This window comes from Bactrocera oleae, chromosome 2 (assembly GCF_042242935.1).
Source record: "Bactrocera oleae isolate idBacOlea1 chromosome 2, idBacOlea1, whole genome shotgun sequence".
Taxonomy (NCBI): Eukaryota; Metazoa; Arthropoda; class Insecta; order Diptera; family Tephritidae; genus Bactrocera; species Bactrocera oleae.
The window spans coordinates 32,119,025-32,143,645 of NC_091536.1; the positions used below are offsets into that span (position 1 = coordinate 32,119,025).

At 36.8% G+C, this 24,621-nt stretch overlaps 1 protein-coding gene across 2 annotated transcripts in view; it reads right to left on the bottom strand.

The window, feature by feature from the left end:
• LOC138855683 (gustatory and odorant receptor 22-like) overlaps window positions 1–24,621 on the bottom strand; it is a 1,003,612-nt gene that overhangs the window by 942,930 nt on the left and 36,061 nt on the right. For both annotated transcript variants that reach the window (XM_070112940.1, XM_070112939.1), the window contains exons 2-3: window positions 15,517–15,686; window positions 12,303–12,503 (exon numbers count right to left, since the gene is read on the bottom strand). In XM_070112940.1, the coding sequence (XP_069969041.1) occupies window positions 12,303–12,479 (177 nt within the window). In that variant the 5' untranslated portion in view covers window positions 12,480–12,503; window positions 15,517–15,686. The remainder of the gene's footprint in view (window positions 1–12,302; window positions 12,504–15,516; window positions 15,687–24,621) is intronic.

A 24,621-nucleotide genomic window follows, 5' to 3' on the forward strand; every position in this document is an offset into this window, starting at 1 on the left:
GCTTTGCAATGGCACAAAATTAGTACTTAAAAAATTTATGAAAAACATTATCGAAGTCAAAATTTCGAATATCAGGTTCCGGGGCGAAAATAGATTGTTGCCAGGAATTCCTATGATTCCCACAGATGTTTCAATTGAATTTAAACGCTCTGAATTTCTAATTGATAAGCATTCGCATTGACGATCAAAAAGACACATGGCCAAACGTTGTCTGTTTGTGGCTTAGATTAGGGTACACTATGCTTTTCCAATGGACAACTTTATTTGGCATGTTCACGCTTGAGCAAACCACCCGGTTTGTTTGTACATATTTGCTAAAACGTACTGACCAAAAATATTGTACATTTCATTGCGAGAGATTAATCGTTGCCATAATTAGTAGTAGAAATATTAACTATTTTCGATGTACTTGTATAAATAGCTACCAATAATTGTAACTAAATATATTTTTGTTACTTTAATAAAGAATAATTTATTAACTTAGATAAAGTATTATTTAGTTATCTACAACTCTTCGTTCCGATTTCAATTATAATTACATCCCCCAAACACTTAGCTGAAAATTCTTTCCAAAAAAAAAATATTTATTGAAAAAACATGTCCTAAAAGTAATGCATATGGCTAAACAACGTTTGCCGGGTCAACCAGTACATATATAAATATGAGTAGGTATACCTTGGTATAGATCGTGGTCTAAGCCCCTATCCTCATTACAATGAATTATGTTTCACTGGTTGATTTTTTCCTCATATATACATACATATATCTCATTTGACTTAACTGGGTTAATTTTAATACCAATATCTCGGACAGACTTGATTGTTTTTTTTTCACAACATATTCTGTCTGTATATACGCGAACTGGTTTTTGAGTATTGATTTGAAAATTTGCACAAGTCCTTTTCCCTCACAAAAATGCTCCTTGGTCGGAACCGCTGTTATCGTACCTATATACTCGTACAGCAATCCAGCATATAACTACCATACAAACTGACCTAATAAACTCAAGTTCAAACTTTTTAATTTGACAATGTTTCTTCACTAAATTTGGCACATATTATTATTTAAGACATCGCTATAATCTCCGGATGTATTGTTCATATCGGACCTCTATTGCATATAGCTGACCTATCAAAATAAAGATAAATATCTTTTTATACCCTTTTATGCTTTAAAAAATTCACCTGTGAGGAGAAGCCGAAAGTTTTTCTTGTTTAATATAAAGTATTGCCAACACCCGGAAATTTTTTCCCTGCATTGATCCTTGCTAGAGAATAAAATGTTCGGTTACGCCAGAAATTAGCTCGTCCTTACTTTTTAATATAAACTTTTGCCACCACCTGGAAGTATTTCACGGTTATAATCTTGCAAAAATATAAAATGTTCGGTTGCAGCCGATTTAAGCACTTTCTTACTTACTTCTTATAAGACTCTATCTAGAGACTTCAATTTTTCAGATCCTCTTAATAAGTCATCAACATAAAGGTCTCTTTTACTGGCAAATGAACCGAGTGGACACTTACTGGTATTAGCATCGCCCTGTATTTGTGAACACCGTGTTTTGCGAAATAGTGCTGGCACTGTGCCGAAAGTGATGATGTTATATAATAATATAAGCTGACAATTGCAGTAGGCACTGATGCGGAAGAATAAGTGTGGTTCAAGCAGGATTTTATTTTATTTGGGATAATGTGACCCAGTGCTTAATATTCATTTATAAAGTTCAGAAACATTGCTTTAGTATTGGAATTGCTAATTTCTGTGTAGTTTAATGTTCTATCTTGGCGTCGAATCCGCTGTTTGTATTCCAAATCTGCCGTCATAAAGTTGACTCTTTATCTTGACTTCAGCAAATCTTTTGCGAACAGGCTGCTCCTCACCAGAATACCTTCTGTTGCTAATATTAACTGATCCGGCATACTTTATCACGGGTGATCCAAGTTGAGTTTCTTTTTTAATAGCCTTTTTTTGACAAATCACGCGTAAGTCGTGCCAAGCCAAGAATTACGCCTGAATAACGTTTACAAATTGTTCAAGTTTGTTACGAAAATTCACGTTCTGGAAAGATCTTGTTTTGGGCGCTTTGTTCCACTTATGGTCAACAAAATCGGCCAACTGAGCGTACTATTCGCAATACCATCACCCATCCGAGTTCAGCTCGTTGTGAAGAAAATATAGCGAGCGTAGCGTAGAGTGTACATGAAGACCGTGAAGAGTCGATTCGGCGCCGTTCGCAGTAATTCGTATGGAACGACTTGACGCATTTTAATCCGAGATCTTAAATTGAAAGCGTACAAAATACAGCTCCGCCGAGCCAAATTTTGTTCAGCGATGATTTCCAGAGCAACCTGAAGATTTATCCAGAAAAAACAACGGTTTGGTGTGGTTTGTGGGCCGGCGGAGTCATCGGTCCATATTTCTTAAAAAATGACCGGTGAGGACGCAACCGTCAATAGCGACCGTTATCGCGCCATGATAACCTACTATATGAAGCCTAAAATTTAAGCTCATGATCTCGGTGATATTTGGTTTCAACAAGATGGCGCCACTTTCCACACATCGCATCAATCAATGGATTTATTGAGTAAAAACTTCGGTGAGCAGATAATTTAAAGTTTTGGGCCGGTCGATTGGCCTTTTTCTTGTGGGGTTATGTAAAGTCTAAAGTCACGCTATATATGCATGGCATGTGTAGTTATTGTTGGTTGCGGATGAGGTACAGCAGCAGAGAAAATGGGACGCAGTAACATATGGTGGGATCAATTACACTCACGATATTAATCCCATCTGTACTTGGATTCCTTATGTCAAATAGAAAAACAATTTATGCATAAGGGCATCTTTTTAATCAACTCAAATCTCGTTGCAGAGAAAGAGTTTAAAAAGTGGGGCAGTCTGTTAGATAATTGGCTTTGTAATTGCACTGCAGACCAATTGGCTGCTTTGAATTTAGAGAAACTAGCGGGGACTTTCTCTGTCTATATGTCGCTGTTTCACAAAGGAACTTCCATCGACTGATAGGCGCAGATATCTATTTATAGTAGGGTTGATCCCCCTCCCTCCGTAGTGGTAGCTTGTCATGATTCTCTTGTTCTTCCCACTTGGATCGTGTCGCAAATTCAACCTTTGGCATCATTATATGAATAATTATTGAGTTTGTAATCTGTTTCTGATCGCCCAGCGAAAGCAAAGGGGAAAGTTGCTGATGTCTTTAGGATAGTTGACAGCTCAAACAGTTTACTATAGATATGTAGGTTAATCTGGACATCCAATTTTCGATGACTTTTTTCAACATTTGTGGCCGTATATCGACAATAACACGGCGAATGTTGTCTTCCAAATGGTTAAGCGTTTGTGGAGGATTTTTCGGCAATAAACGTTCTACAGAGAGTTTTTTTAGACGTGTAGTTTTTAATGAGGCAATACTTTTTCGGAGTTGGTTTGCCATTTCATAATGAATAGACTTACTCTGGAGCAACGTTTGCAAATAAAATAAAGGTTCGACCCGCGCGACGAATTATTTTCGTTTTTGTTTAATAATAAAACTCACTTTTGATTGAATAGGTACGTTATTATCAAAATTGTCGCAAGCCATTGTTGAGACACCCTTACATTTTCAAAAAGTCATTGTTTGGTGTGACATTGCCATGACTAATGCTTCCAACAAGACGGCGCTACATGCCATACAGTCAACGAAATAATCAATTAATTGAAGAAAAACTTTTTGTGATCGCATTATTTCGGGTGGTGGGTCTCTGGCGAGGCCTCCAAGATCTTGGTGCTAATAGCAATAGTGGTGATGTTGACGGAGGTCACCAACTGATCTCCAAGATGTGTTTTTATAACAGATCCGCCCTTTTAGCTGTATTTGAAATTATTTTTTTATTTAACGCACTAAGTAATATATATAATCTTTTATCACCTTTTTGCTTTTATTGCGCGATAAAGCGCGATAAAGATATAACCAAATTCTTCAGAGACAATAAATTTTACACCCGAGATGTTAGAAGAGGGCTTTATAGGAGTTGGTGGCAAAATGTACTTCCCTTAGCCGCCATATACCTATTTCCGAATTTCCAGTTGACTTTATATCACATATATCACCCAATGTACGAATTATTTTAATGAAATTAAAGTTTTAAACATGGTTTTTCGAGCCTATCTGAAAGGCACCTTCGGATTTTTATAAAAATATAAAAAAATATTAACAAAAAAAAAATATATATAATTTTATTAAGAACAATTGTGGTGACGAAAAACAAAACAAAGTCGCATATAAATACAGATATGCTACGGTAAAAAGTGCAGTGAGATGTATATCTACTTATATACCTATATAATAACAAACTCATATACAATAAAAAATAAAATAAAAACAAACATGTACTCGTGTAAACCAATTAAAACAATAAACGGCGCGAAACTACACAGCACCTAAACACAACAACATAAATAAAAACAAGTAGGGAAGCTCTAAGTTCGGGTGTAACCGAACATTTTATACTCTCGCAACTTACAAGGATCAAATGCCGGGAAATTACTTTAAGTGTTGCCAAAATTTTATATTAAAGGAAGTACTGATCCGATTCAACCCATTTTTGACACAAAAACATACCATTATCGAGAGTTTCATTTATTTATTTTATTATATGAATTTCAATTATATGTCTTACACATTGACCGATTTTATCGGTAAAAAGTCAACTATAGGCACTGGGGTCCGTATATTTAGTACCTAGGGGCTTAAACAGTTTTTGTTCGATTTAGAGAATTTTTGGTCACAAGGTGGCATACTTTGAACGCATTATTCACGCAAAGTTTTACCCCGATACAATCATTGGTGCTTGATTTGCATAGTGGAATGTGAAAGAATAAGATTTAATTTAAAATGGTATTATATGGGAAATAGGCGTGGTTGTAATTCGATTACAACCATTTTCGCACTATAATATAGAAATTTGAGAAGAATGTTATGAGCTTGGTTGAAATCGGTTGAGCAGATCCCAAGATATGCGTTTTCGCCTAAAAGTGAGTGGTGGCACGCCCACTGTCTAATATTGAAGGCAAGAGATAAAATTTAATGTCTTTGGCGTGTTTAGTACTTGATTTATCGGGCTTTTAGTCGATAGAGGTACTAAAGACATTTGCTCACAGTGAATTTTATTATTATAGGTTCAGCGGTTTAGGATTTATGCACATTAAACCCAATAGGGGCGGGACCACGCCCACTTTAAAAAAAATGTTAAACCGCAGATGCCCCTCCCTAATGTGATCCTGTATACCAAATAACAGTCTTGTATCTTATTGTGGAGCTTAGTTATGGCAATTTATTTGATTAATGGCGTTTTGTAAGCGTGGTAGTGGTCCGATTACGCCTATTCTATTCGGACTTTCTATCGAAAATATCGGTCATTGTGTAAGATATATAATTAAAATTCAGATAATAAAATAAGTATATGAAACTCTCGATAATAGTATGTTTTGTGTCAAAAATGGGTTGAATCGGATCAATATTTCCTTTAATATAAAATTCTGCCAACACCTGAAGTAATTTCCCGGCTTTGATCCTTGCAAGTTGCGAGAGTATAAAATGTTCGGTTACACCCGAACTTAGAACTTCCATACTTGTTATCAAATTCGTTTTCGCGCTACCTTTTTATTGCAAAATATATGTATAAGCGAATTACTAAAAATTTTAGTTCTTTTATAAAAAGTGATCGTTATATTCCGTAAACAATTAAATGGCGTTAAAGCGAAATATAAATTTGTCAAAATGTTTGCGTCAAAATCAAAAAAAAAATTAAATAATTATAACAAATAAATCACCCACTAACAAAAATTTATACAAATATATACATTTTTTCTAAGTCCTCATTGGCAATTATCTTGCAATACCCCTTGTTCTCTGGCAAACAAAAACAAACAGGATTGCGTACAAAACAAGAATCGCATTAATCTCTTCAACGAGCTCTGAATTGCATAAGAACATAAACACATACATACATACTGTGAGAACTAAATATCTACATGGAATTTAGCCCACACAACACATGAAGACGCACCCTGTTAAAACCCTTGCGAGTATACAAGTTCTCATACACAACAGTCATACCATGCCATGTAAACAACACAATATGTAGTGGGCTGCAGTGGGAAAACCACGCCACCCCTAGCAACATACGCCATCCTAAAACAACATGTTGCGAACGAAAGTAAGCAGGCCGATCATGAGGCAGTCAGCACAGGACTGTAACAGCGATCAGACGCATGACACTAGACTTAGCAGTGAGTCGATCCTCTGGCTAGTCGTAGTGTCCTAAGTTGTGAACGCAGTTCGTTAAGGGTGAGCTCGGTAGTGAGTTGATCCTCTGACCGACTCAACCCTTAACTTTTCGGTATTTTGCACGGCTATACACGAGCTGCGGCAGAATCGGGATCGAAGCCTACACGGGTAGCAGCAGTACCGCCGTCGAAGCCTACACAAGCTGCGGCAGAAACATCTGGGCGTCGTCGTCGTAGCACCCACGAGTACCAACACACGCTGCAGGGCATCGCCCTCTAAGCCTATACGAGCGCCGGCAGAAATATCTGGGCGTCGTCGTCGTAGCAACCACGAGCGTCAACGCAAGTAGCAGCACATCGTCACCTAAGCCTACACGAGCGCCGGTAGAAACATCTGGGCGTCGTCATCGTAGCACCCACGAGTGCCAACCCACGCTGCAGGGCATTGTCCTCTAAGCCTAACGAGCGCCGGCAGAAAACATCCGAGCGTCGTCGTCGTAGCACACACGAGCGCCAACTCACGCAGTGGTAGAATCGTCGTCGAAGCCATCATCACCACAGGACACAAAACGTAAGTCATCCTAAGTCGCTTAGCACACCCAGAGCGCGGCAGAGTAGAATACGCTATCGTATAAGAGCTATTCAACAGAAGCGCGGAAAGGCGGACGACGTTACTACGGAAAAGAGTGAATGTCTCGCAGTGAGTCGATCCTCTGGCAGGCATTTCACTCCTTAGTGGGCGAAGGCTGAAAGTCACACGTGAAGTAGATAGTGAGTCGATCCTCTGACCTGCTCCACGCTTGGCATCGCGGCCGCTGCGACTGCCCTCCGTAATTCCGCGTGATAGTGACGCGCTAACGGGCCACGTAAACCACTACTCTGCCATCGCTATCATTGGGTAACACCACTACAACGCGGAAGGAATTTTGTACGGAAATTTAACAAATACCGGTTTGTAAAAAGAACCCCACAGTTTACAAATTTATTGTAATGAAGCCTAGACACGACGAGTATACCTCAGCAAATCACAAGAAGCGGAGCAGTAAAAGCTTCGTTACAATACGAAATGTTAATCAACTTTGACACATATATTACTACATTATGTAACCAAAATGGTTAATAACGACACAAATGAAAATACACCTACAGGAGCTGCACGCTCAAAACAGGTTACTAATTTATTTCAGAAAGTGACAGGTTAGCAAGATACTGCACTAGATTTTCACCTTCACCGACTCAAGACTACTCTGTATCAGTACTAGTAATCAAAATTACAAATCTCTACAAATCTCTTGGACACGTCTCCACGATTCAGATCTACCCCACAATTTTAACTCATTGGCTTACGTCAAATATGAAAACTGCTAAGACCATTATGAAGCTACAAAAGCTATGATCTCCGATCAACTAAATCTAATAAAAGCAATTGCACCTACTCTACAACCGAGAGTAGAGCTGCCACAAGTACAAAGTCAAGAGGCAAGTTCAGGCATCCACCTCGAGGAGCCTGCATGTGACACAAAAACATTTTAAGGAGGTTATGAAGAATGGCCGTCCTTCTGGGACATGTTTACAGCCGTATACATCAACCATCCAAAATTATCACAAGCAAAAAAATTGTATCACCTCCGATACAAAACTAAAGCTCAAGCAGGCGCAATAGTAATAAATATAATAAACAGTTCGCACTTAATGACGACAATTTCAATTTGGCTTAGGAAACTCTAAAATCTAGATATGAAAACAAAAGAATATTGGTGGACTTTCTAATTACCCAGTACGAAATCGCTCAAAGAGTAGACACAAAAATTATTAAAACCAAAAACTATCAAAATGACTTCAATAGAAGCTTCAACAGACCCCAAGCTAGAAGCAATATCAATATAAACAGAAGCTTTTATAAAACGCAATCGTTCACATCCCAACAGAAAAAACATACGTCATGCGAACTATGCACAAAAGGGCATATATTAAAATCTTGTGAGAAATTCAAATTAAAAATTAAAGAAAGAAACTATTTCAAAATGCATGAGATATGTGGCGCGCTACTACTTGCCAAATTAGTGCATACGCACTTTAACATATATATAAGGTAAAGTAAAAAGTTCGTTCGGTTTTTTATTGATTTTTCAAAAGATGATAACTTTGTGTGCATTTGTCCGATTTAAGTCAAATATGAGCCGTTTTGTTCATAAACTTGTTGCCAACGAGATGCCAACTTCATTATACCCCTCTCGTGCCTCCCTATTGGCAAAAAACTCGTAGAACCAATTTTTACAGGCCTCTCTTGAGGCTAACTTCTCACCATTAAGCGCGTTCGCCATGGACAGGAAAAGATGGTAATCACTTGGTGTCAGGTCCGGACTATAAGGTGGGTGCATTAGATCCTCCCATCCGAGCTCCCGGAGCTTCTGGCGCATCACCAAAGACGTGTGTGACCTGGCGTTGTCCTGATGGAACATAATTCGGCCTCTGTTGATCAAAGATGGCCTCTTCTGGATGTGTGCTGCCTCCAAGCGGTCCAGTTGTTGGCATTAGAGGGCCGAATTGAGCGTTTGGCCATAGGGGAGCAGCTTGTAGTAGTCAATCCGGTCTTGGCCACCGTCTGGGCCGCTTCCCCGAGCTTTGACCACGACCGTTTGCGCTCGATGTTGTCATAAGTGACCCATTTTTCATCGCCAGTCACAATCCGCTTCAGAAGCGGGTCGATTTTGTTACGATTCAGCAGCGATTCGCAGATGGAAATTCGGTCCATCATGTTTTTTGCGCTAGTTCGTGTGGCACCCAAACATCGACCTTCTTTTTGAATCCAAGGTTATGTAAAGGGTTCCAAACGGTTTTCTGGCTTATCTTTAGTTCCTCAGCAATTAAATAAGTGCTCACGTGACGGTCTGTTTCCACTATTTTCATGATTTAATCGCAATTTTCGACGAGAGGCCTCCCGACGCGTGGTGCATCTTTGACATCGAAATTACCGGAACGGTACCTAGCAAACCACTTTTGTGCTACACGTTCGTTTACAGTATCGGGCCCATAAACTAAATTAATTTTTTCAGTCGCTTTGGCTGCTTTTTCGCCTTGATCGAAGAAAAATTGTAAAATATAGCGAATTTTCTCTTTGCTGGTGTCCATCTTTGACGAGCGCTTACAACGTACTGAGTCAATCAATCGAAAAACTGTTAAAGACAAACTTTTAGCGCGAATAAACACGTTTTCAGCGCCGTATAGTATGACATGATGCGACACGTAACACTAATACTATGGACAATAACGACATCTCTTGGATAAAAACCGAACGAACTTTTAACTTTACCTAATATATCAAAACAGTCGAAAAATCGACATGTTATGTGTCCTATAGTACAATATCAAAATTATAATACAATTGAATAATAAACTTAATGTATCACCATACTCCCAATGCGATACAGAGATACACCAAGCCTTACAACAAGCAAAGGTCGCTCTAATCGCATATATCTAAGCGCTCCTCATATTGGTGGTTTGGGAGAATCAGCTCTTAAAAGCATTAAAATCCTACTTCAAAGAGCAAATGGACATTACAAATATTATTGTAATATATCGAATTTCTACATTACGTTATTCTCAATTCACGTCCAATCGCTGTACGCTCGCAAGATCCCTCCAATTTCATTACTCTGCCACCAGGGTATCTTCTCAAAGGAGCATCCATTCTGGTCACACCTGAGTCATACGTGGAATTGCTATCCTTAATGATGCCGATGGAAAAAATAATATTTAAAGGACCTCAACAAGAGGTACGATGCGAAACACCAGCAAGAACGCCAAACCTTCGAGATTGTGTCCTCACTAACAATTCAGTAATATGAAAAAACGCAAATACCATGAGTTGTAAAATCAACAACAAATTCAAGTAGATCAACATGACTACTCCTACAAATAGATAAACTTGCTTACCGTAAGCACACCTAAATACGCACCAAATATGTTTTAAAACCAAAGTCATTTTAAACGCTTACAGCATGTACGCCACTCCCTCGGCTACTCCACCAGGAGTATGCAACAGCCTATACTACGTATAATACTATGTAACAAATTCGCCTAGGGGGACATCACTCTACTCGTCAAAAACTGGCGCACCTTAATACTGACTAACACACTCGCACACAACACAATACACCGTACCTGTACACTACCCTACTCAACAAAAAGGAAGGACAACAGGACAGCCCACAAGATTTGTTTTTACACTTCGATACGAAAGCGGTCAAGCGCGCGACAATTCGATTCGTCCACCATCCTAAGCACCACGTCATCAGTTTTCGATTACAACAGCGTAATCCGGCGCGCAGTATACCTTTTTGATCGACAACGATACGGCTTCGTTCAATACATTCAATACCTGTATCGGCCTCCGAAATAGATAAATAAATTAAGCAAATAAATATTTTACCTTAGGAAAAATAACACCTACTTAAAGTTTCAAATATATATATAATTAATAAATTGTTTGTTATACATTTGGTGACACGGGCATTTTAATTTCGCATATGTTATTCACACAATTACAATTTCAATTTTAAACAGACGGGAAGTAAATTATACTAAGTGAGTCTATGACCTTTAAAATAAGTTTATACGATGCCAAATTTGATTGTAATCCATTGACGATCGGACAATGACGATAAAGCAAAACAACGCTAAGTTCGGATGTAACCGAACATTTTATACTTTCACAAAGTCAAATAGTATACTCGTTTTAGATTTTTTTGTGGATCTTGCCGCCTTGTTCTATGTTGACCGATATTTTCGGTAAAAAGGCACTGGGGTCCACATATTCAGTACCTAGGGGCTTGAACAGCTTTGATTCAATTTAGATCATTTTTGGTCACAAGGTGGCATACTTTAAACGTATTATTCGCGCAAAGTTTTACGCTGTTATAATCATTGTTGCTTGATTTGCATACTGGAAAGTAAAAAAGTCAGATGGACTATAAAATGATGTTATATGGGAAATAGGCGTGGTTGTAATCTGATTTCGCCCATTTTCGTGCTATACCATAGAAATATGAGCGGAATGTTATGTACCGAATTTTGTTGAAATCGGTTAAGCAGATCCCAAGATATGGATTTTCACCTAAAAGTGGACGGTTCCACGCCCACACGTGGTTCCTATAGAATCATTTTATACCATCCCAGAGATAAAATTTAATGTCTCTGGCTTGTTTAGTGCTTGGTTAATCGCGCTTTTAGTAGTTTTTAACAGTACCGTTTTATGGGGAGTGGGCGGGGTTGCCATTTTCACACTGTCGATAGAGATGCTAAAAAAATTGATTCTCAGTGAATTTTGTTATAATAGGTACAATGGTATAGGAGATATGCACATTAAACTTATTAGGAGGAGGGACCCCGCCCACTTTAAAAAAACTTTAAACTGCAGATGCCCCTCCCTAATGTGATGCTGTATACCAAATAAGAGTCTTGTATCTCGTTGTGGAGCTTAGTTATGGCAATTCATTTGTTTTTGATTAATGGCGTTTTGTGAGCGTGGCAGTGGTCCGATTACGTCCACCTGCAATACCAACCGCCTTACGATACCAAGAAACATGTGTACCAAGTTTCATAAAGATATCTCAAGTTACAGCTTGCACAGACGGACGGACGGACGGACAGACAGTCACCCGGATTTCAACTCGTCTCTTCATCCTGATCATTTATATATTATATGTATTGTATATATAACCCTATATCAAACTCGACTAGTTTTAGGTGATACAAACTACCGTTAGGTGAACAAAACTATTATACTCTGTAGCAACAAGTTGCGAGAGTATAAAAATTAAAAAAAAAATAGTTCAGGCCGTTTCGGAGCAGTTTAATGACACCGTGGCACGGGATTTTTATATATTAGATTAAAATTATAATAATAATAGATTTTTATATATTAGATTAAAGTAATAATAGTTATCCGATGAGTTATGAAAACCTATTATATACGGAATATACATACGAGTATATGTACTTATAAATATACTTACTTGATCATATCGTTCTATGGTTTCATTCTCTGTTGAATGGGGTGAATAATCTTTTAACGCACTATTCAATGACCAATTTGAATATTTATTGTCATAATTTTTTTGCTTCCTTAATTTTATTTCTGAGAACAGAAGATTTGGAGTATCCATTCTTAGAACGTGGATAATCGACAACATAACAGCACGAACTATAAGAACAAACTGAAATAAAATGTTTTTTGATCAGTACTTATGTACTTTTGCACATTAAGTATTCATATATGTATGTATGTCTATATGTTGTGTTTGTAATTCAGTAAGGATATTAGATTAGGGTTATCAATTAATTGAACATGCAAACATTGTTTCTGGGATTAAATCATATAGCAACTCTTACTTAAAAACAGAAGCTGTTCGACCGAAAACTGTTCACCAGAATTAAATATGAGTAGTTCGATAGCACAATACAGCATACCTATAACTTAAGACGCACACATTTAACGTAAAATGTACAGAACTATTGCCACTATTTATCTAAAGATATTTGTAATAATTATATACTTGGTCAGTTACCAGGAGAGTGAATAAACTATAATTCCGAATTGAATTTTATGAATACATATTTTCGTGCTTGATATGAGTATTAATAGTCAATTAACATATAGTAGAGTACCATTTGTAGTAATATATTATGCTAAAATCGACTTCGTATCACAAAAATTTGTCTTACCCTGTTCATATTTGTCCTAATCGATTTATAAAGTAAGTGGTACATATATAGTGGTATATACAAGTAATATTTAAATAGCATTAGCAGCCTTTTTCGTAAATAATTAATACAAGAAAATTAAGGCGAAAACGAACATGTCAATAACTCATAAGTTTGCATAAGATATTTACACAAACAAATTATCATACAAACATTGGAATTCGGTAACTGCTGTTAAAACAGGTCCTAAACTGATTCAGGTAATATTTGTTTTCCTAATGGTATACGTTTTTTTTCACGCCATTATGGGTGGCCTTATACCCAAAATATTACACAATCGGTGTTTTGTGTTTGCTTTATTTAAAAGCCATATTTCCTGATAATAGTGTATCATGCTGATAAAAATGACAATATGTATTGGTCCAGTACTACCTCTATCACCAATGTACCTATGTACTTGTTTTACTTCCCGTTGACTTTTCAATTCAATATTCAGAATTCAGTTTAGACTTTCCCAAACCCTGAATATCCATTTTTCCGATACAGAGTGATACCGATTATGTTAAAAATGCTCATAGGTTGATTTTTAACTAGAAATCCGTTCTAGAGTACATTCCTATAGAAAAGATAACTTTATAAAACTTCCAAGTACCTGGAAATAAGCAAAACAAAATATTACAAAACAAGTAAGGAAGTGCTACGTTCGAGTGTAATCGAAAATTTTATACTCTTGCAACTTGCAAGGATCACAGTAGAGGAAATACTGAAAATGGGTGAAAACGTACAAAAACCAACGCCTACTTCCCATTTAACAATTTAAAATTCCATCTGGTTCTTCCACTTTCCAGTACGCCAATCCAGCACCAATGAATATATCGGAGTAAAACTTTTCCCGAATAGAGCGCTTTAAGTAGGCCACCTTCATGCCTCCCAAAACGAAATATGTGGACCCCAGCTCCTACAGCGAACATTTTATTGAAAATATCGGTCAATCTGTGAGACATGTTATTTCAATTCGGAACCAATCCTTTCCTGATAACAGTATGCCTGTATGTCAAAACTGGGTTGAATCGGATCAATACTTCCCCTTGTCCTCATGTACATACCTAATATAAGGATTTTTGAACTTCCAATTGACTTTATACCACATATATCGGCCAATATGCTAGTTATTTTAATGAAATTGAGAGAACCGATTTTTATAAAATGGTTAAAATCGGGCGAAAACTGCCTTAGCCCCCACATAAATGATATTAACGATTTTAAAACGTCCGGCTGACTTCACTCCATTTATACATATATGTTCATAAAATTGCTTAAAATAAGTTCTCAATGAGCAATGTCAAAAATGAATGAAATCTTCCATCAGCCCTTCCATTTCTCTGCCCCCAATGATTTTAGTATAATTTTCGCTGACGGGTAGTAAATTATAATAATAAAACTAAGTGTGTCTAAAACCTTCAAAATAAGTTAGTATGTTACCAAATTTGATTGTAATACAATCACGGTTTCGTCGAACAATGAAGCCTTTCGCTACATTTTTTAATATTGCCAACACATGAAGGTACTTAGCCGTCTTTGATCCTTACAAGTTGCAAGAGTATGAAATGTTCGATAACGCCCGAACTTAGTCCTTCCTTACTTGTTCAATAAAAGTCTTGCCACCACTTACTATTATTTCGCCGGCTTTGATCCTTGGAAGTTGCAAGAGTATAAAAAATTCTATATACACCCGAACTTAGACCTTTCTTATTTGTTCTATTTATGTTAGTTTGATTTATGATAACCAGTCCATTATTATTTTATAATACATTGTTTATTTTTTTTTATTAGCTTCCAGTCGCTGTCTGAATTACCAGAAATCCATCTTGACGCGATTTCTAAGGAGTCTATATATCTTATATTTCTGTTGTTATCTTTCTTTAGTCTGAGTATACCTGCGTAGGATTTTGCTTGAACCGTAAGAACGAGAACGTGGAATCTCTACTCATTATTAACTTGTCTTTCATATTTATCCAGTTTAGTTTCCTATTTTTCCTGTTTCAGTTACGATTGCACTATTTCTGTTTTCTTTCCCTATTTTTGTTTTCTGTATCTGGGAAATAGCTTATTCCCCATATTTTATTGAGCTTTACATAGACTACTTCTCTTAATCAATATGACTTGAACGGGAATTTTGTTTTCTTATGATATAAAATATCTACTTTTGGTTAAATGTTCTTTTATGACTTCATTCTTCCTGGCGATTCGTGACCAAAGGTTTAAATAACGCTGGAGGATATCAAATATTTTATCTTGTAGATTGGGTGAGTTCTTTGAAATGAATGCTATGAATTTCTTATAAACGAAAGAATACGAAAACGTTTATCGGAGCACTAATAAATTGTATAGGGTTTTGTGATGCACCCTCAGCACGATGTTAGATATCCTACTTTAAATTAATTAGAGTGTTTTCCAGGGGTCTCAGCAAGGCGCCAACAACTCTTTCTTTGTAGTATTTGGTTTGAATTTTAATATTATACAAACCTGTGGTGTGGTTGCTTATCGCGCATCTAAGCGACGGGAAGTAGCATATAGAAAGGCGCACGTCTTCTTTTCACTTGTAGTCAATTCTGTTTTTACACGGTAGATTAATTCCAGAAAAAGCCGTGTAAAAGACATAAATCGTATAAAAAATTTGGTTATTGGGTCCTTATCTGAAAAACATATAAAAATTTGTGAAAAACAAGAATTTTTAAGGACAAGTATTAATGTTTATTTTATCAAATCACATATATAATGTGTAATAACACATGCATAGTTATTGAAGAAAAAAATATTTGAACTCTATGCGTAAAACTAATGTAAATTATATGTATGGCAGGTCAGGAACTAACAAGAAAAAACGTTACCTTCGACTGCACCGAGGTTATAATACCGTTCCTTACAAGAACTTAATTTCGATCATTCAGTTTGTATGGCAGCTATATGCCATAGGGATGCGATCTAAACAACTTCTTCGAATACTGCATTATTAGCTTAGGTAATGACCCGTGCAAAATTTTTTTAAGATATCTCGTCCAATGAAAAAGTGTTCCATACAAGTACAGGATTCCGATCGTTCAGTTTGTATGGCAGCTATATGCCATAGTGGTCCGATATTGGCTACTTCTTGAGGAGAAATAGACGTGTTCAAATTTCAGATCGATACCTCCAAACTTGAGTGACTAGTTCGCGTATATACAGACAGACTGACAGACGCAAATGGCTAAATCGACTCAGCTCATCATGCTGATCAGATATATAATTTATAGGGTCTACGACGTTTCCTTCTGGAAACAAACTTCGTGGCAAATTAAATATAACCTGTTAAGTATATAAAAACAGTTCCCTAAAACAGCTTATAATAACTGTATGAATAAAAAATATTTTTTTGGCTAAGCTTTTATCTTAAGCGTTAAAATTAATTAATATGACGTTGCAAAAACAAAATTGCCTATAAAAAATATTTTTACCAAGCACGTCTGATTGCATTGATAGTTTATTAAATATTAACACATTTAAAAAATGAAATTAACTTCAATTTGTATTATTTACAATTGCTCTGACCAGTAAACTTGCTTGTATCCACAATAGGGAATTTCCTTAAATGTGTGATATGATCGGTTTTTCTTCTTATGTTAATATGGCGGCTATATAATGGTTTGACTTATCTGCCCTTAGGTGAAGGATATTTTGGTATAACAGCTTGTAATTTCTTCCGCCCTCAAGAGCTCTGACATAGGCTTTGCAAATTTTGCATATGTTACATACCGTATATAAAAACGGGAAAGAGATATTTTAGAGATTTAACGTAAGAGAATTTATTAAATATATTCGCTTCCTCCAAAACTCACCTTTTTCTTTCAAAAGATTTATCTAGATGAACTTTCATACTTTCTGCACTTCAATGCTTCTAAAATGAAATTCTTAACTTTACTCAAAAATTTGTATGTTGTAAAGGTGGTCGTAGCAAATGTTCCTTATATACCCCCCATAATAAATCATCATTCAGTATTTATTGTTCCCTGATTCAACAAAGTTTTTCGGGGCGATACACACGCGAGAACTAATCGAGATAGATATGGAGTTATGTATGTGGTGGACGTAATCGGACCTATCACGCCTACAAAATAATAGGTTATATCTCAAAAAGTGCGATACCTCACAAAATAAATACGTAAGAAGCATTAAATTTCTCAAATAAGATAATTTAAAAATTGGACAATGGGAGTAGCACTTCCTAGATGAAATCCTATATCTAAGGAAGTTCTCGACCAATTTCAACCCAATTTACTTTATACCGTATGTAACCGAAGATTTCATACTATTGCAAATTCCAGGATCAAAGCTGAGGAAATACCTTCAGGTAGTGGAAAAATTTTATTTAAAAAATGTTTCGAATTTATATTATACGTCATAGACTAAATTAGTTTTATAACTCAATCGAAAAGGCTAAATTCAATATATTGAGGTAATTTGCGAAATGTCAACCAGAGGATCGGAATTAATAATATTAGGGGTATGCGGCTTAAACCAATTCAATTCATATTAAGCGCTCAACTACATTTTTTTAAAGAGAGCCTGTCCACTTAATTTCTCTAACATATCACACACTTTGACCAACCTAACGGTTTAAAAACATACGTGATGCCGGAAATAACTATATAGGGTATATTATGGATAGAAAAGGTCTGGGCTGGTTGAACAAAGTTTTGAAATTACTCAGGTATACTCGATAAAATTTTATAAATATGTACCTCATATACTGACCGACATATTCGGCATAAGGTTTGTTAGAAGAACGAAAATCAATAAATGTAGTATACGGAAGTTTGGGAATTCATTGATCAATTTCACATATTTTCGGTATAACGAATATTATACGTTGAGTTAATTTGCTAAGATATCTTATGGCAGATAGGGGTAGTATTGACCCGGCTTTATAAATGTTTGACAGTAGTACTATGTCCGCTGAGTTTTATAAAGGTAGATGTTTGAAAATCCATATATTAGTTATATGGAATCAAGGCAAAGTATTCTTCCGATTATATCCATTTTAGACGCAAAGATGAACTGGTATTAGAAAACACGCTTCCTCTATTTTATTAAGACAACTCACATATTTGCCGATATATGCGGTATATAGTCAGCCGGAAGTTGGAAAATATTTCTAATAGGTATATGGAAACTAAAGGAATTATTGATCCGATTCAATTTTGATACTAATATCAGAAATAAATTCACTCCGAGTAGCAATAATATATCTAACAGATTGACCGATATTTCCGATATAACTTTCGTAATAGGAACAGGGGTTCACTTATTCGGTATGTGGGGTCTTGAATAGTTTCGGTCCGATTTGAGAAATATTTAATCAGAAAGGGACACACCTCAAAGACACTATTCGTGCAAAGTCTCATACGGATACATTGATTGCTGGAAAGTGAAAGAATCAGATGAAGTTTAAAATTGTGTTATATGGAAGTATGCGTGGCGTTTGTCTGATTTGATTGCACTGTAATGTGAAAATGTCGGGATAATATTACTTATCGAACTTGGTTGAAATTGGTAGAGTAGGTATCGAGACATGGGTTTTCACCTAAATGTGGGCGATCCCGCGTTCATCATCCAAATTTGACTACGTGTCCCATTTAGCTCTTTCGTATCATCTCGGGTGTAAAATATAACGTCTCTAACGCATTTTATAAATTTTATCGCTCTTTTCGTAGTTTTTAACTAACCCATTTTCACAGGTTGGGTAGAAACAGCAAAAAAATTTGTTCTGAGCGAATTCGGTTATTGTAGCTTGAATCGTTTAGAAGATATATACACTAAACTTATTAGAAGGCAGGTAGGACGCCCGTAGATGCCCCGCCCCAATGGAAATCGTTTTAATAAACAACAGCCTTGTACCTTATTGCCGAGCTTAGTTATGGCACTTTATAGGTTATCGTTTAATAACGTTTTGTGGACGTGGTAATAGTGGCCCATCTACAAAATCAAGTCCTCCTTGGGTGCCAAGGAATATGTATACCAAAATTCATATAGATAGTTAAATTTTTACTCGGTATCGTTTGCACGTACGGACGGACGGACGGACAGACAAACAGACATATATATATATATATATATATAACTCCGTTTGTATCTCGATGACTTTTAAGTGATACAAACAACCGTTAGCTGAACAATACTATTATACTCTCTAGCAACAAGTAGCAAGAGTATAATAGTGCCTTTTGCGTCAAGGGCCTTTTCGAAACTAAAATAAAATATATATTAAAAATAAGTTTAAAAAAATAATAATACAAAGTGCGGTAAAGGTAACACCGGCCGACTGCACACTTTCAGTTTTTGGTTCTCCCTTTTTTCACTACTTTTTATATACATATTTTCTACACATATTACATACTACTCAAATACGTATATATGAATATGCATATTGAAATGAAAAAGGAATTGAGGGATTTGCGGTAGTGTACATTTATACGAAAACATTGAGGTGTGACACTTTTATAATTAGCACCACAAAAAATGAAAATTAATAAAATTTTACTATTCGGTCACTTTTTTGCCAATTATGAATTAAAAAAAAAAAAAAATTTATCGCTTTTTTTTCGATATTTTCTTTTCGTTTTCGTCAATCGAATCATAATAGTTCAGATTTATTTCTGTTGTCAACTTCTATCGCTTTTCGGAAATTTTAATTTAAAAAAGCAAAAATGAGCAAGCCAAAGCCAACTATCGCCAACCTCTCTCCGAGTAAAGAGTTGATCGACTTAAAATCTTTAAAGCGTCAAAGTACGGTGGCGAAAAGTGGCATTTTGCGCATAAAAACGGACCTTCTCGAGAATAATATGTCTCTTGATCCAACCGAATTGGAATGACGTCTCGACCGTCTCGCCATATTAAATTCACATAGTGAACAATTGATGAAATGCCTATTTAAGATGCCTGGCAGAGGGGAGTTAGAGGACATAATTGTTGAAACCAAGTCAACAATTAAAACAATTTTAGCGAAAAATAGAATGTCTATTGCCGAAACATCTTCTGTAACATTTCACAGCTCAAGGCTGCAAAAGTTAATGTGCCGAAATTCAAGGGAGAATATTCAGAGTTTAAAAATTTCATGAGTTTGTTTGAGAGTTTGATTCATAATGATCCAAATATCCCAGACATTGACCAATTTAACAATTTGGTTATTTGTCTATCTGGAGAAGCTTTGGGAACGGTAAAGGCATTTAAAATGTCAAATATGATAGTCTTCAAAAATTTTACGATAATAAATGTTTGATATTTTTTAATACAATTTCAAAACTTTTTGAGCTGCCAACTATCCCAAAGCCATCAGCACCCTCATTGCGCGCGATGATCGATCGGCTGTTTATGACTCATTGCTATCGTTTAGCGAAGAGAAGCAAATAACAAATGCGATATTATAGTCATGACAAAGGTTGACTCTGTCCATGATCCAAGTGAAAAGAACAGCTGGATGACGACAAGCTACCATTATGGAAGCATTCTGAAGCCACCTAAAACAGACGATACCCGCAACTATCTGCAGAAGGAGCATCGTGTTCAAGGATGAGACCCATAGCCGCAGACAGCGCTAGTTACATTAAGCAATCCCAAATGGACAGGACGAAGTCAGCTCTAGTTGCTGCAAATACAAAGCAGCCGACGTGTCAGTAGTGCAAATCAAAGGATCATTATTTAACTTTCAAAACTCTCTCTCTGTGCAACAGAGATTTGAGTTTATCAAATCGGTGCCTTTATGCATAAATTGTTTGCGTAAGGATTATGTAGTCTCCAAGTTCAAAGCGGATCGATGTCGCGTGTGCAATCGATCCCACCATAATTTACTGCAACAGCATCCCATCTCATTTGCTGCTGCACCTCCACCGCAACCAACAACTTCAAATGCCATACATACAGCAAGTGCACCAGATCGGGTAATGTTGGCAACTGCAATTATTCTTGTGAGGACCGGCTATGCAGAATACCTGCCCGCTAGAGCCTTGTTGGATACAGAATCACAAGTTAACTTTATGACAGAGGATTTGGCCCAAAAATTTCGGATTCGATGTCAAAACAGTCGAGTTTTCGGTGGAATTCAGGATTATACGATGTATTTAGGCAAATCATTCAAACCATCCCAATGTTAATGGCTGGAAAATTGCGCACAATATTAAATTGGTGGATCCAGAATTTTGGGCTCTGGAGGAATAGAGCAAAGAGTGTGAGAAGCTTTTTCATTCATACAACTCAAGTATTACCTTCAGGAAGGCTTCAAGCCCTCTAAAGCTGACCGTAAGTTACTCTGGAGAGGAGAACATTGAAAGATCCAGAACTTCGTAAAATGTATCTGGACTTCATGAATAAGTATAAAGCACTGGGGCACATGAGCCCAACAAATAATAAAATCCCGGGTGAACCACACTATTTTATTCCGCATAAGTGCGTTTTGAGACCAGAGAGCACAAAAGCCAAATTACGAGTTGTCTTTCATGCGTGGAGTCGTACCTCTTCTCAAATTTTATTAAATAAACTTTTGATGGGAGGTCCAACCAGCCAAGAAGAATTATACTCAACTCTTCTTCGTTTCCGCTTACACAGGTACGCTTTAACGGCAGACATTACTAAATGCAATGCCAAATAATTATGCTTGAAGAAGAAGATAGAAACTGTCAGCTTATTGTGTGGAGAGAGTATCACTCAGAGCAAATTTAGATTTTTTGGCACTGCGCCTGCACCACAGCAACACGGTGTTTACAAATGCTCAGCGATGCTAATACAACTAAGTAACCACTCGGTTCATTGGCCATAAAAAGAGACTTTTATGTTGATGACTTATTAACAGGATCTGAAACTTTTGAGTCTCTAGATTTTATAAGAAGTGAGGTAAATAAAATATTAAACTTGGTCGGATTCGCCTTAACGAAGTGGTTTTCGAACCACCCTAAATTTTTGACAGTGATTGTACTGAGAAGTCATTAAGCTTCAATAACAAAAATTCAACTAATATACTAGGAATCCATTGGTTGCCGAAAGAGGACTTGTTTCGATTTGTTTTGGATGCCAATTTTGTCAGTCTCTGCTCGCTTTTTCGATCCTTTTGGATTATTAGCCAAACTAGTCACCAAAGCAAGGAATTTATTGCAAGAGCTTTGGATCCAAAAACTGGATTGGGATGAGTCAATTCCATAGCGCCTTGACACTAGTTGGCAAAATTTCAAAGCCAACTTACTGCAGCTCTCATCTTTTAGCATTTCTCGGCACGTAATCCTTGAGTCGAGTGCTATCTGCTAAATACATGGCTTATCCGACGCTTCAATTAGAGCGTATGGATGCTGCATGTACATACGAAGCTATTCTGCTAGTGGCGTCAAATATATGCTACTTACTGCAAAGTCTAGAGTGGCTGCGCTGAAGACCACGTCTCTTCCGCATCTCGAACTCTCGGCAACACATCTTCTTGTCAAATTATGGTCACAAGTAGCGCCTATGTAGAGTCGACGATTCGAGAAAATTACATTTTTGACAGATTGTAAAAGAGTGTTTCATTGGGAGATTAAAACACATCCATCTACATTACAATCCTATGTCGGAAATAAAGTTTCGGTAATCCAAGAATTGACTGACAAAGTCTGTTGGCGACATATGTCAACAAAACAAAATCCAGCGGATCAAGTGTCTCGGGATGCAACGTGGATGAATTGAATACTTCAATATGGTTTGGCGGTCCACAGTTCCTCCTGGTAGACTACGCTTTATGGATAATTAACACTCACTTCCAACTCTCCCCCAGAAGACGAAGCATTAGAGAAGATGAAAAATACTTTCGCTTAAACTGCGGAATTCGCGAATGAAATCCAAAAACTGACTTAAGGCACCACGCTACCCGAAAACTTGCAAAAAATCAACGGCTTTTGCATGAGTATTCGGATTTCTCGCTTTCATTCAAATTAATCCGAGTAGGAGGTCGCCTATTAAATGCACCTCTCCCGTACGATGCCAAATTCCCATTATTACTGAATAAAAAATTCGTACTACGTTAACACTTATTTACGGTTCCTGCACTTTCGAAATCAGCACGCAGGGGCAAAAGCGTTGGTTGCGCTTCTTCGAGAACGCATATGGTTGATTAATGCCAGAGAAGCATGCAGTTGAACTGTAGGAAACTGTACACATTGCTTTCCTTACAAGCCGAAGTTGCAAACCCAAATAATGGAAAATTTGCCAGTCGAAAGACTTCAAGCGCCAAGACTCTTTCTTATATGTGGCATAAATATTTGTGGCCCAATATATACTATAAGATATAACAGCACTAGCGACAAGGCTTTTTGTATGAGATTTTACTTATGAATATGTATGTATATACTAATACTTATGGTTATACTTAAATACTAATGTTTATGCTTATGCTTAGAATTAAGGGGTAAAAATATATGTTAGTATATGAGAATTGTGGTAAAATATTATTATGCTGGTTTTAGATGAGATGCTTTAGTTGGGCTCTGGAGATGAAGTTGTAGATTTCTTTTATGTTGGCAGTTGACGGTTCTTTGAGGAGTTTCAAAGGAGAAGACTCGACATAGTTTCATCGTATATTACGAAAGGTGGGACATATGTTCAGTATGTGTTCTACAGAATTTGTTGGACTGTTGCATAGCCGGCAGCTAGGCGTTATGTTGCTATATTTCGTTGCTGTTGGATGTATTTTGAATAGCTGTGGCTGTTGCAAGGCTGTCGGTACATATAGCATATTTACCTTTGGAAAACGTGATCCATTATATAGCTTTTTTTTATTGCGTATGATTCTGCGGTAAAAACAGAAGATGGTGATAAAAGTAGTCCAAGTTCTCGAAAACCACTGCATATGCGGTGCTGTGGGCATTTTTTGACCCATCAGTGTAAATGAATTTCCATCCTTCTGAATAGAGATCTGTCTTGCTCTGCATAAACTCTTGTTTATACACCTCGTAGTTCGTGGAGGCTTTGTTCCAGGTCATCAGTTTGTCTTCTATAATAGAAGAGTCTAGAGCCCATTGAGGATGTTTGCTAATCTTCGAACATTTGGGTGAAAAGTGAATATCAAGCTCATCAAAACGTATTTTAGAATTAGGTGTATTGTTGATGGGAACTTGGATGTTCGTTTGTTAAGGGTGGCCGAACGTATGTCGCTGAGCAAATTCGGGTTAGCGCCTATACCTTTGGTATCAGTCGTAATGTGTTAATCTTTTGTCTTTCGTTAATGTGTGGCCTTCCGGATTCAGCGAGAATGCTTCTTAAAATTTCTTTACCATCGGTTTATTAAGGTTAGCAACTCCACGCTTGGCTTAGATATGACCAGAATGGGTGCTCCTTTGAAACCTTTGAGGGATTTTGCGAGAGTGAGATTTGTGATTTTCGCTCACTCTTTTGAAGAGGGATTTGAAGCTTCTTATAGCTGATTCCCATTAACTACCCATAGGAGCGCTTAGATAAATGCGACGTTTGCTTTTTGCAAATCTAGGAGCATCGCTGTATAACCTTGGGAGTATGGTGATCCTTTAATTTTATTTTTGTGTTGTTCTATAAATTTGAGAATTTATTATGCTACTCTGGTGG